The sequence below is a fragment of the Takifugu flavidus genome, chromosome 18 (assembly GCF_003711565.1).
Source record: "Takifugu flavidus isolate HTHZ2018 chromosome 18, ASM371156v2, whole genome shotgun sequence".
NCBI lineage: Eukaryota > Metazoa > Chordata > Actinopteri > Tetraodontiformes > Tetraodontidae > Takifugu > Takifugu flavidus.
In genome coordinates this window covers 2,665,710-2,677,877 of record NC_079537.1, presented here as the reverse complement: position 1 = coordinate 2,677,877, position 12,168 = coordinate 2,665,710, and the positions used below count along the sequence as shown (strand labels likewise).

Here is a 12,168-nt window from a genome sequence, read left to right as displayed (position 1 = left end):
TCATGTGCCTGGTGACAGGACTTTGCCCTCTGTGTACATAAGCACCAATGTGACCAAGCCACCTCCTCTTGCATGAATACCTCAGCCTGTTCAGAGCAACAACATATGGTGATGATCATCATTCGGTCTCATAGATCCACAATTATAACTCCTGATCTATTTCAACCTTGTTCAGACCATCAACACGGTCTGCACCTTAGATGAGTCACACCATCAGTGTCGCAAGGGACAAAGGGCCTACTATCTTAAACACCGCCAGCCACAGAGAGTACTCCTGAGCTCATGGGGGCTTGTGGTGCTACAGTGACCCTGTAGAATTGTGCAGACATGCATGATGTAGCCCAAAAGGAAGCTGCACAGAAACCTCTCAATGCAGCCCATGAGGTAACACTACTGATGGAGTGTGTTGCCAGATCATCTGGAATTTGGAGACTAAAGCCAGCATAGGCCTGAGAAATGGTGTCAACTACCCAGTGTGCCAGACATTGCTTAGACACAGGATCATCGTGCCTGCTAACCCACAGTATTCTGAACCTGCTGGGTATTTAACACCTTGAACAGCAGAACCTTCAAAAACACATTTATCCACCCTAAGTCCAAGATTGGAAGCAGACTGTCACCTTTATTTGGGATGAGAAAATATCCAGAGTAAAACCCACTGAGCTGTTGAAGTCTAAGCACTTGATTGGGGCTCTTTTTTAATGCGGCGGCAATAACTGTATGTTTCTGAACAGTGGGAATAGTTTTGTGACTGATAAAGGCTTTAATGCAAGCCAATTCAACAAAACCAACTTAAACTGCACAAATATACTGTATTCTAATGCAAAGGAAAAAGAAGACTCATATAATCAATTATAATGATGTGCAGCGTGTTTAGTTTGGCTCAAAGGCCAACTAAAAACATACCTCCCTCTTTTCTCATATCTTCCATGATGACCCTTTTAGCAATGACGTTGGCTGCAAGTGTGAAGGTTGATTCCGCATAGTACCGACCTGGTTCTGCAATAATCTGCACTCCACTTTCAAATGGGAAATATTCATCAAGTGCTCCATTGATGACTTCTGAAAACTAGAAAGGTAAAACACCAAATATTTCAGTATTTCATCAGATGTCCTGGACACGAGGACCAAGACCATGTCCAGCTACATCAACAGGATCTTTCTGTACCTCTTGAAGAGTCACTGGAAAGTCTTTCCCTGAGAAACCTCCACCAATGTCCAACAGACTGAACTGGAAGCCCAACAGTTTCTGAAGGAAATGTCATCATCTTACAACAGCTTTCAGTGAAACTCCAATGGACTTGTTCCAATTTCATAAAGAATAACACATCTTAAAAAGTGATGTTAAATAAATATAAACCAATTCAAGCAATTTTTTTCCTTGAACACAATACATGGCATTAGCTTTACTCTTTAATTGTCCTCATTAGTTTTGAGAAAAACCCTTCTTGTTGAAAGGACTTGAAAGAATTGTTACCTTTGACTAAAGTACTCCTACTCTGTTCGAGAACACAGAGAAAAGGAAGTAACACAGAAGATGCCAGTAGTAATGAAGAGCAATTTTTATCTATAAGATGACCTAGTGTAGTTGCAAGAGTTTAATTCATTTCGATTATGTCCTCTTACATAGATTAACATTAAATACAAATATACCTTATACTACCTCCAGACCAAATTACCCACTTTCACTTGTATTTCATACATAATGGAACTCATTATGTGAGAAATTATGACTTAAAACTTGACATCACTTACCGCTGTGTCAAAAACGCTTCGGGCATCAGCAATGGCTTGTCTGAAAGCCAAACTTTGACTGCATTTAGAGCCAATATGAAAACTCACGCCAACAACTTCTAGGCCCAGCTGTGCAGCACATTCCAGCAGCCTACTAGTTGTGCTGAGTCCTGCTCCAAACTTTGAGCTAAGTCTGTAGAAGGATGACGAGTCATCCACTGCAATTCGGACTACTAGTCTGGAATGATATATTCAAAACTCCATTTCCTGTGTGTATTCAATTTATCAATTGTGACATATTACACCTTTTGCTTAGACTTGGCCATAAAAAAACATGTAGCTTAGTATCATGAAAGAATAACCATTCTTGCAGTAAATAAAGGCGAATAGATCATCTGAATGCATGTAAATAAAAAGGGTTGTCATACAATGTTTTTGGACAATTTATTTCACTTACTTGGCCTTGGGGTGACAACGGGAAACTTTTCGTAATTCCTCTTCATTGTCAAAAGTCATTAAATTAACTCCCTGAGCGCAGGCATATTTAATGTGTGACTGTGGTTTTGTTGTATGTGCATAGATGATGTTTTCAGGTTTTACTCCAAGGGACAGAACCTGACTAATCTCACCCTGTTAAGAAAACATATTTCAGGTAAGCAAACTGAAACGTTGACAAATGGAGAGGTAATTTATTTGTCTCAAATATTTTCGGGAACCTTGCTTGCACAGTCAAAGCCAGTTCCCAGAGCGTTCAGCGTCCTCAGGACTGTTTCTGTGCTGTTGCACTTGACAGCATAGAAAGGCTTGACTCGAGGCAAGTAGGAGAGCCACTTCAGGTGCATCTGGATCAGAGTGTCTAAATTCAGCACCTGGAAAGGTTCTTCACTGTCCTAAATTGGTAAAGCAAAGCCCACATTTGAAAACTGCATTTTAATATTAAACTTAAATCTAGAGATTCACTCACCATTGAGTCAAGCTCTTTAATTTTCTTGTCTATGAATCGTGTGGCAGTACTTTCATTGTCTAAAATGTAAACACCCCACTTATCAGGCCAAACGTCATTCATGGTTGGTCTCTTTGACATTAATTGTGCTGCAAAAGAAGAAAAACAAAACACACATAAGTAGATTAAGTCACAGTTTACATTTTAAAAAATTGTGTTCACAGCTGCGCTCTAAGATAGAAAAAGGAAGCTATTCCATTCTTTTTACATCTTGAAAAAGATTAATCAAGGGGCAGCTGTTGATTAACTGGTAATTCAGAATTCAAAAATGTGCCCGGTACATTCAAATTTCCTTTATTCATTGTTGTGAAAATGGAAAATGACAGAAGGGAGAGATTAATATTTATTCAGACATTGCACCTGCAGGGGGGTACTGGCCTCTGTTCCATACTCACCCAACTGATGCTGCATTTCTGCAATGGGACAGTTTTCCTCCTGCAACAGTTAATGACTCAGTAAAAAAGAAAGAAAGAAAGAAAATTAAATATATTTTTGGATGGAAATGCTCACTCAACTGTTTATATTTTTACAAACTATAGGACTGTTAAAAGCAACAATGGATTACCAAGCAAGCACAACCTGATGGAGTTGACTTTGGTTGTAATTTTAAGCCTAATTTTATTGGCCTATAAGTACTTCTTCCTAAATACATGCAGAAATCCATTTGAAAGAATAGCAAGAAGCAATGTGCCAGGAACTTCCATATGACTGACAGGAACCAAGATTTCCCAGAAGAACAGTACCGCTTGAACTTTCTCCACAGGAAGAAGTCATGTCATCCTAGGACCTAGTCAATCTGACACTAAAATATTACCTGCAGTATATTGTTTCTGAGTTATTTTTGGCTGAAACTGATATGTAAACATTTCTGAATTCTAAAGTGTGTCTATAAGTTGCTAACAGAGGGAAAACAAAATATTATGGCTGTATTTTGCCTTGTCAGGCCACGAAGGCATGAACCAGAATGAAGATGAGAGCAGGTGAGAGAGTCAAGACAGACAATCAGCAGAGTGGGTGGAGGCTGGAGGAGGGACCCGCAAAGGGAACAAAAGTGTGCAAAAGTCCACACATGGCAAAACTCTTAATCGGGGACAGAAGGTTGTCAGATTTACCAGGGCAGAGACGTGGTGGAAAAGTCCAAGGCAGGCAGGGTCAAAACTAATAAGTCCGATCAAACAAAGTGCTGGAGAGTCAGGCATAGAGCAATAACAATCTGGCAAGGCATGAATGTCCAGAAGTTGCTTAATTAGGCCTAAAAGGGAGAAACAGGTAAAAATGATGAAAGCTGATCAGATGGGGGTGGTGGAGGGGCGTGGCAGAGTGAGTGGAATTCTCCACCTCAGCAGAAGAGCAGGTAGTGACAGATCCATGAGACAGAGTTTTCAAGCACATCACAAACAAACTGAATTAAAATCAATAAATATATGCCAATATATACAGCTGTAAGACAGCAGGGCTCAACAGCATATGATTATTATATTACATTTTATTTTGTTGAAAGTGATTAAAGTCACTCAAGGGTGTGATAAAGCTTTATATCATGATCAAAAAGCAATAGATGCTGATATTGTTAAGAAAAAAACAGAATGCTTAGAAAGAAGCCCACCATTCTAATACCCATAAAATGGAAAAAGTTGCCACTGTGCAAACTTGACATAATCGCTGCAAGGATAAGAAGAAAAGTGTGTTCTATCCAAATAAGGAAAAAATGATTGGAAACATGACAGAAAACATGATTGGAAGATATCCGAAAAACATTGCCAATTCTCCATCTGATGTGTATCCAGCGACAATGTCAACTAGAAACAACACTTTAAAAAAAGACTTCATTTTTAATTGTACCATTTCTCTGCTGTGGAGGCACCAGGCAGAAACTGGCCACAGAGGACTGTAGTGCTTTCTCACCTCCAAACATTTGCTAAGCTCAGCAGTGGCCAGCCCGCAGGTCATGTCTTTTATCCACATGATCATTTCACAAACTATAAAAACATTAAATACACATTTTGAGAAGTGGCACTTAGTTGACACTTGACCACAATGCTCTTGCAAGAGAAGGAATGTGAGCATTCATCTATTATCTACCACTTCTTCCTAAATGTGAACATGTTGAACATTTTCACAAGTCACCTCATCCAGAAGGGGACGCTACAGATCAGCGACAACGAGTGTTGCTGTTTGTTTTTGCCTCTGTGTGTGGAGAGGCCACTGATGATTCACTCTCTCTCTATCTGTGGGGGCTACCTGTGATCCATGTTCAGCAAACATCATTAAATCCAGGAAGTTTCTCATAGAATGTAACAAACTGGCATCATGTTCAAGGTTTTCTGCCACCATCAATGAGCTTACTATGTGTGGTGTCTTCAGTGAGATCTTGAAGCCTCTGCTGCCTTTAAGGAAGGCTGGTTGGTCCAACAAACATTCTAGAACATTCTAGTTGATACTGGCTTCAAACTTATTCAAGTGTGTATGTTTTTGATGGACACTCAATGTGGAGCTGAACATTCTGCTAAAGAAATCTGCCAACCAGCAGATTATTGGAACCAGGTGACTTGCACGATTGCTCAGCATCTTAACAACAACACACCCAAGTAAAATTATACACATTCTACATGTAAATGTGAAAGTAATCTGTACAAATGCTGCTGTGAAAGTTTCCAGGTAGCAGATGGTCATTTATTGTGGTTTTGTGTATCAGTTCTCTATTTTGTAATTCTGCAAATCTACTGTGGATGTTTTGTTTGACCTTTTCATTCGATGTAAACATCACTGAAGAGGAAGAGGGAATGAATCGAGTTCCTAGAAAACAACAATTGATATAGACATAGACAGACTTTATTTGCCATTAAGATTTGCATCAAAATGAAAGTACGATACAATGGCTCAGTGCACAACAGGAATAATGACAATAGTATTTACAAAAGTATAAATATACATATAATGACAATTAGGCACAGAGGTCCTAATAAGAGCAGTCCTGTGTTTAGGTGTGTGTGGTGAGGAGTGAGGGAATGTTAGGAATGTTAGGCTGTGTTGAGGAATCTTATGGCATATGTGAACAAACCATTTTTGAACCTGGCTGTTCTGCTCTGTAGGCTGCTTAACCTCCTCCCGGAGGCCAGCAGTGAGAACTGTCCATGGTGGGAGTGGAAGGAGTCTCTGGTGAAGTTTTTGGCCCTTGTCAGACAGCATTTTTTAGCAGTGTCCTGGATGGGAGGAAGTGAAGTCCCGATGATTTTCTCCGCTGTCCTCACCACCCTCTGCAGGGACTTCCAGTCAGAGGTGCTACAGGCCCCTCGAGCCTTTAGGCCATATTCCTTGAACTGATCAACAATTATTCATTGGTTGTCTTCTTACCAATTGTGGTCTCAGGAAGTGCTGTACTTCCAGTTAAGTGTCATTTATTTTTGTCTGTGACAATGAGGTAATGAGAGGTCCAAAGAATGAGGAAGTGAACTCAGTTCAGCAGTTTCAGAGTGTCTTGAACAAGATCAGTGTTCTTCATCTCTCAATATTTATTCTCTGCATTTTTCTCGAGACACTTTACTGACTCTTTCTTCTGCATTATATATTGCTTTCTATGATCTAATATGTATGTTTTAACCTATATTATCACTTTCTTGTAACTGTCCCTATGACATGTGCTGCTGACCTCTTGGCCAGGTCACTCTTGTGAAAGAGATCCTGATATCATTGGGTTTTATCTTCAGACTGCAGATTGTGGCTTCACAGAAATCCTTCACCATTTATTATGTTCCCTTTATACATGTGTCATAAACTTCAAAGATGCACAGGTATGAGTTTTCTTTATGGCTTTTTTATTGGGTATCTGTTCACTGAGTCAGTTTTACCACGTGTCTCAGGAGGGGTTATTAAAGTACTTTAAGTGGAAAAAACTACTGCTCCCCTTATCATGGCGGTGATATATAAAGAACTTTATTACTTTATTGAACTTTCTATACAAATAATGTCTGTTCACTTTGATATTGGCCCAAAGGAGATCTTCAGGGGTTCTTCAGACATACGGACTGACGTACAAGGAAGCTAACTTACGTAGGTGACAAGTGAATTATTCAGATGACATAATGCTGTGTTTCTATCATCAAAGTAACTCATGTCCCTGCTCACCAATTCTGTGCGCTGCACAACACTGTAAATCGCTAACTATCGCGACTGCCTTTATGTGCGACTTAAAATCTCTGTGTTCCCTAAGACAGAAGTTGTTTTGCATTTCAGCACCAGATTAAACCAGCCAAAAGTAGAGGACAAGGAAGAAACTAACTTACACTGTCATCTCCCAGTAACCGATTTACAGAAGTTGAGTAGCAGGTTTGGTGGCTGCATCTGCTTTCACTTAAGATATAAAATTAATAAACCATTAGTGATTAGTTATTAAAGGTTGTGCATTAAAGATTTGAAATTACTGAGAGAAGTGGACATGAGTTGGTTGCTCTTACCCTGAAAACAGTTGGTACCTCACATTTGGAGCGATTCTCATTCGCTGGCTTGTAGAAGTAATTTACAAATGTAGAAGTCATTTAGTGTAGAAATTCAATGAACTTTCTGGGAGCCTACCAGGTTAAAAAAAAAAACCTGCTTGTCACAGCTCCCTCCACACGTTTCCCTCCAGCCCTCAGTAGTTTTCCACTTTACCTGTCAGCCACTCACTCAACCTACCTGCTTTTTGTCTCCGACCACGCCTGCCGCTTGCCCCTCATCGGTTCCTCTGCCTTGCCGTCCGGCTCTGGACCCCTCCCCTTGACCGTTCCACCAAGAGTAAGCCCATTCCCTTCCCCAAATCCTAAACCCAGAGACTCCTTTTGGGCCACTGGTCTGAAGAAAGGGCTGTTTCCTGAAGTCGCCGATCAAATCCGAGTTTGCTACTGTGTTTGCTGTATTCTAATAAAGACTTTACCAATTGATCCTGAGCTCAAGTGTACTGCTATTGGGTCCATATCCAACACGTCACACTGCTGAGACAATTCAAGCCTTTGAGGTCATGCTAATGTGGCGGGGTGGAGAGAGGTGTATCGGTTGACGACAACGCCACCTGGGGAATTTCACCCCAGGAATTAACCGGAGAACAGGCACACGCAGATAAAGTTCTATTCCAGAGGCAGAGACAGGATTGAGGGTTATGCGCTACAATTTTATTAAATCCAACTCAACAAAATATAACTCGGCTGTATAAAAGTTAAACAAAAGGGGTGGACAGGGCTGGGGCCCCACCGGCAGGTAAAACTCAATTAGGGGACAAACTAAAAACACCCGTGCTACTGCAAACAAAACTACACACGATGGGTGATGAAAACGCCCTCCACCAGGGGTTGGGTCCCCGCCGTGGCCCGCAGCACCTGTCCACAAAGAAAAGAGAACAATTAAATTTCCAGCGGTAACAATTAGACGCGACGAGCACACCCGCACGGACACCTCACACAGACAGGCGAATAAATTGTGACCAAAAAGAACACAACATCAAACAAGAAACGAACAGAAACAAAACCTAAAAGGAGTAAATATCAGTTGATACAATTTACACACACTGTTAAGAGTCTAAAATGAAGGCAATAGCTCCGCCTCGGCGGCCCCACTACGTCTCAGCGCCGTTCCTCCGAGCGAAGGGGAGCGGGAGAGAGAGAGCGCGAGAGAGCGCGCGAGAGAGCAGGAGGGAGTCCCGAAAGCCGGACTGAGCCAAAGCAGCAGTGGGTCCAGTACGCGAGGTAGTCCGTGCCGACTGTGTTTGGTGGCGCCATCACTCCGTGAGGGGTTCCCGCTGGGGCAACGCGACCCACTGACGCCAGCCGGCAGCCAACTGCAACAAGAACAGCCCCATTAACATTTATCAACCGAGTGGGGGAAGTCAGTGACGCGCATTGCTGCGTCTTACCTGCCCAGTGCAAACTAGCGCGCGTGCCCTTACGGCAAAGCGTTCTAGGCGGAAGGAAGAAGCACAACCTTCTTGGCGCTGCCAAACAGCATGCTCGCTCTGTGAAACAGTTTCTGTTGGTCGAACCGCCCAGATAAGCCGCAACCCCGCCGTACCGTCGAAGGGGGAAAACAACTAAAGCCAGCTGGGGGCAGTGCCTTATATAAACCTTTTCTCCCCACCCACCAATTAAGGCACTACCTCCATATGGCACCTGTTCGGAGGGCAGGCCACGCCCTGCCACACTAAGTTAAGAAAAGAACATAATGAAGAATTCATGTGAGGGAGATCAGTTATTGGGCCTCAATAGCATCTACTCTGAATTGCTGTTCATGTTGTTCTGCAGGTTTCTGAGTGTTTTTCTGTACCCACTTTGAATGCAAAAGTTTGAATAAAACTCACAACAGTAACTTAGACTTTGACCCTCTGAACATCTTTATTTGATTAGATATGGGATCTCAAGCTGACCACTGATCCTCCAGGACATTTTTGAGATGTCCAAATCCTGATCAAATCTCCTGAAAGTGGTTACAAATCCTATGAACTTTTTTTTATCACCTTGGAGAATTTCTGAGAATTTTGAAAGTGACTCCTGTTTCGATTAAAGTTATGGCGGAGGTGAGATTGATGATTTTGGTTCCCATTAGATGGACTAAAACTTCCTAAAATCTGACCGCAAACGCATCCTCTATTGCAACAAGTAAGTCGCCCTACTTGACACCATTCTCACTTCTCAGGTTGATGTTTGTAAGTGTCCAGTTCCCGCTTCCTCTTGTGCGTCTGTTTCTCAGGGCAACACAAAGCTGAATGTTGCGGCTAAAGCAGCTGCTTGCCCTCCTTCCCCCTCTCTTAGCTCTCCCTACACATACCATTCCTAACCCTTCCATTCCTCTTTCCCCTCCTGCCCCTCTTTTTAATCTCTCCTCTGTCTTCTCCCTCTGATGGAAAACTTTGGGTTGTTCTCATAATGTCTGGTATGACCCTCATACCAATCCTTGTCTGCCATGTGCATTTTCCCTTATTTTGCTAAGATGACCCATGGGTTGAACCATCCGCCAAAAGAAGGATGGTGTTTGGTACTACAAAATTGGTTCACAAAACCATTTTCAGTATTTACCAAAACAAATGTGAACCTTCTGCAAATACACCTCCACACAGACCTTTTCAACATGTCATGATGAATTTCATTTAGCTAACTCCCAGTGAAGGGAAGAGGTCCTGCCTGGCAATTGCTGACATGTTTTCTAAATGGTTTGGAGCTTTTCCCTACCAACCGTGCCTCCTCTCATCTTTTTAACTGCTTTATCTTCTTTCGGAGTCATGGGGAGAATACATGATGGGCGAAGGTAGGAGTCTATGTGAGAATTTGTGGGTTCAGTACCTTGCTCAAGAGTACCTTGGCAGTGCTCTGAAAGTGTTCTGGCATGTTCCCCTACTAGCAGAACACTGTCCATGTTTTGTCTGCACTGGGGCTTGAACTGGGAACCCTCTGCTTCTCAGCCCAGCTGCCAACAGACTGAGCTACCGCCGCCATCACAAAATATGCCACCTCTTCAAAAGGGGCAAATGATTTTCCAACAGAACTCATTCCCAGATGGAGAATTCCATAAAAGCAATATCTTTGGATATTGGCAGGCACTTTGGAAATGAGACAACTGTGAGAAAGAGAATCAGTTGCAGTCAGGAGGGGGAGTTGAGAAAATGCAAAACTTAAATCAAAACTTCTCAAATGTTGTAACATCCCTAGTCTCACCTGGACCATAGCCACTGTAAGCAGGTCTCACACACACACTCTCTCACACACACACACACACACACACACACACACACACACACACACATTAAGCAGAAGACAACGATATCGAATGGAGGACACCGCAGGTACCTCCTATCAGCCTTCTGTAGACACAGACTATATGGTTTTTCATTACTACTGCTGTTTTAAATCAATAAAATGTGATGCACCTGTTGTGTCAGTCCGTTGCTGAAACATTGTGTGTCCTCCATGATAACTGCACACTGAATTATCAGTTTATTTCTCTCACTCTTCCACAATGACCTCATAAATTCCCTTTTACTGAGGACTCTGACACCGATGATGAATGCTGTTGTCATGTCAGGATTTTATCTTTTCTTACACAATTATTGTAAGCAGAAAACCTGACATGCACAATTTGATTTCATGATGTGTTCCAAGTACTTCATCATCATTTAGTGTAGCAGTTTAGCATAATAATAAGATATAATAATAATAGATTTTATTTCAAAGCGCCTTTCAAGACACCCAAGGACACTTTACAGTACATCTATGCAACAGTTAAACACTATTTACAATTTAAAATCAAAGGTCAGCTTCACAGTTAAGATTTCAATAATAGTTGCAATAGCACCAATTACTACTCTTACTGAGGTAAGAATGCATGACAGATATTTAACATTTATAAGCCCCAGAAGCAATGATTCGCCAGCAGATAAAGTACATCAAGTGAAATGAGTGAAAACATGACAAATATTAATCTGAACACGCACACTCATGTGTTTCAAACATTAATATACTTAATAGTACTAAGTTCGTTTAGCAAAGAAGTTCTAAATTTAAATTTTTGTTGGTTTGACACTTTTCATCCTTGTTTCTCCTTCGATGGGTTTGTCAACGTCGACCGGCCGTCGCTCACAGAACTCTGTCCCTCACATCGCTCTGTTGGGCTCGGGTGGAGGAGAGAGGGCAGTCGTGGCAATGTTGGGCTCCATCCAGCAACTGGTGAAAGAGGGTCTGTTTGACACACTGCTCTACATTGGAGGAATCTCTGGGTCGACATGGTAACAGTACTCATGCTTATGAGTGGTTGATAAGAGATGCAAGTGAAAGCACAGAAACCGGAGGGTTAGAAGAACTATCTGTCAAAGAAAATAGTTGAGACATTGTCTGATGGACTGGTTCATTAAAAAAGAACAAACTAGAATGATTTTCATAGAATGGTGATACTCTAGATGTCAATTCTGTAATAAATCTATCCCAAAAAGTTCTCTTCTCAACACTATTCTATTTTAACTCTATGTCTTTTATTGCACTCTAAAAGGGCCATGGCCTCCCTCTACAGCGGAGAAGATTTTCAGACTGGTGTGGACCAAATAATTGCTACAATGCAGGGTCCTGGAGTCCCACTGGACGAGATTGTGGCCTGGCTGGATGACAGGACAGAGGAAACAACATTTTCTCTTACTGACATCTGGGCTGTATTAATCTCCACTCAAATAATGAAACAGGTGCCACCACAACATGCAAAAACATACAGTTACCCCTGTGTTTGTGTGTGTGTGTGTGTGTGTGTGTGTGTAAATTTCGTTTTTTAAATGAAACACCATCAAAAAGAGTATCATGCAGTTCCTCACAATGTAATGTTTTGCATCTCTCCAGCTGGATCTTCGACAGCTTTCAGGGGATGCCAACAGAAGTGCCACCAACCCGTATCCCATTTACTCCACTGTAGAGAGGGAATGTACATCA

General features: G+C 41.8%; 1 protein-coding gene and 2 long non-coding RNA genes across 3 annotated transcripts in view; all 3 read right to left on the bottom strand.

The window, feature by feature from the left end:
* Window positions 1–12,168, bottom strand: part of LOC130515029 (ornithine decarboxylase-like) — a 33,769-nt gene that overhangs the window by 1,584 nt on the left and 20,017 nt on the right. Inside the window, exons 2-8 of the mRNA XM_057015010.1 lie at window positions 3,133–3,172; window positions 2,699–2,826; window positions 2,451–2,624; window positions 2,192–2,364; window positions 1,756–1,972; window positions 1,169–1,249; window positions 907–1,069 (exon numbers count right to left, since the gene is read on the bottom strand). Coding sequence (XP_056870990.1) covers window positions 907–1,069; window positions 1,169–1,249; window positions 1,756–1,972; window positions 2,192–2,364; window positions 2,451–2,624; window positions 2,699–2,826; window positions 3,133–3,172 — 976 coding nt within the window. The remainder of the gene's footprint in view (window positions 1–906; window positions 1,070–1,168; window positions 1,250–1,755; window positions 1,973–2,191; window positions 2,365–2,450; window positions 2,625–2,698; window positions 2,827–3,132; window positions 3,173–12,168) is intronic.
* Window positions 7,021–7,720, bottom strand: LOC130515033 (uncharacterized). The gene is made up of 2 exons (XR_008947119.1): window positions 7,192–7,720; window positions 7,021–7,087 (listed from the first exon to the last, which is right to left on the bottom strand). It is a non-coding gene; the product is annotated as an uncharacterized LOC130515033 (long non-coding RNA).
* Window positions 7,863–9,077, bottom strand: LOC130515030 (uncharacterized). Its single transcript, XR_008947116.1, has 2 exons — window positions 8,622–9,077; window positions 7,863–8,546 (listed from the first exon to the last, which is right to left on the bottom strand). It is a non-coding gene; the product is annotated as an uncharacterized LOC130515030 (long non-coding RNA).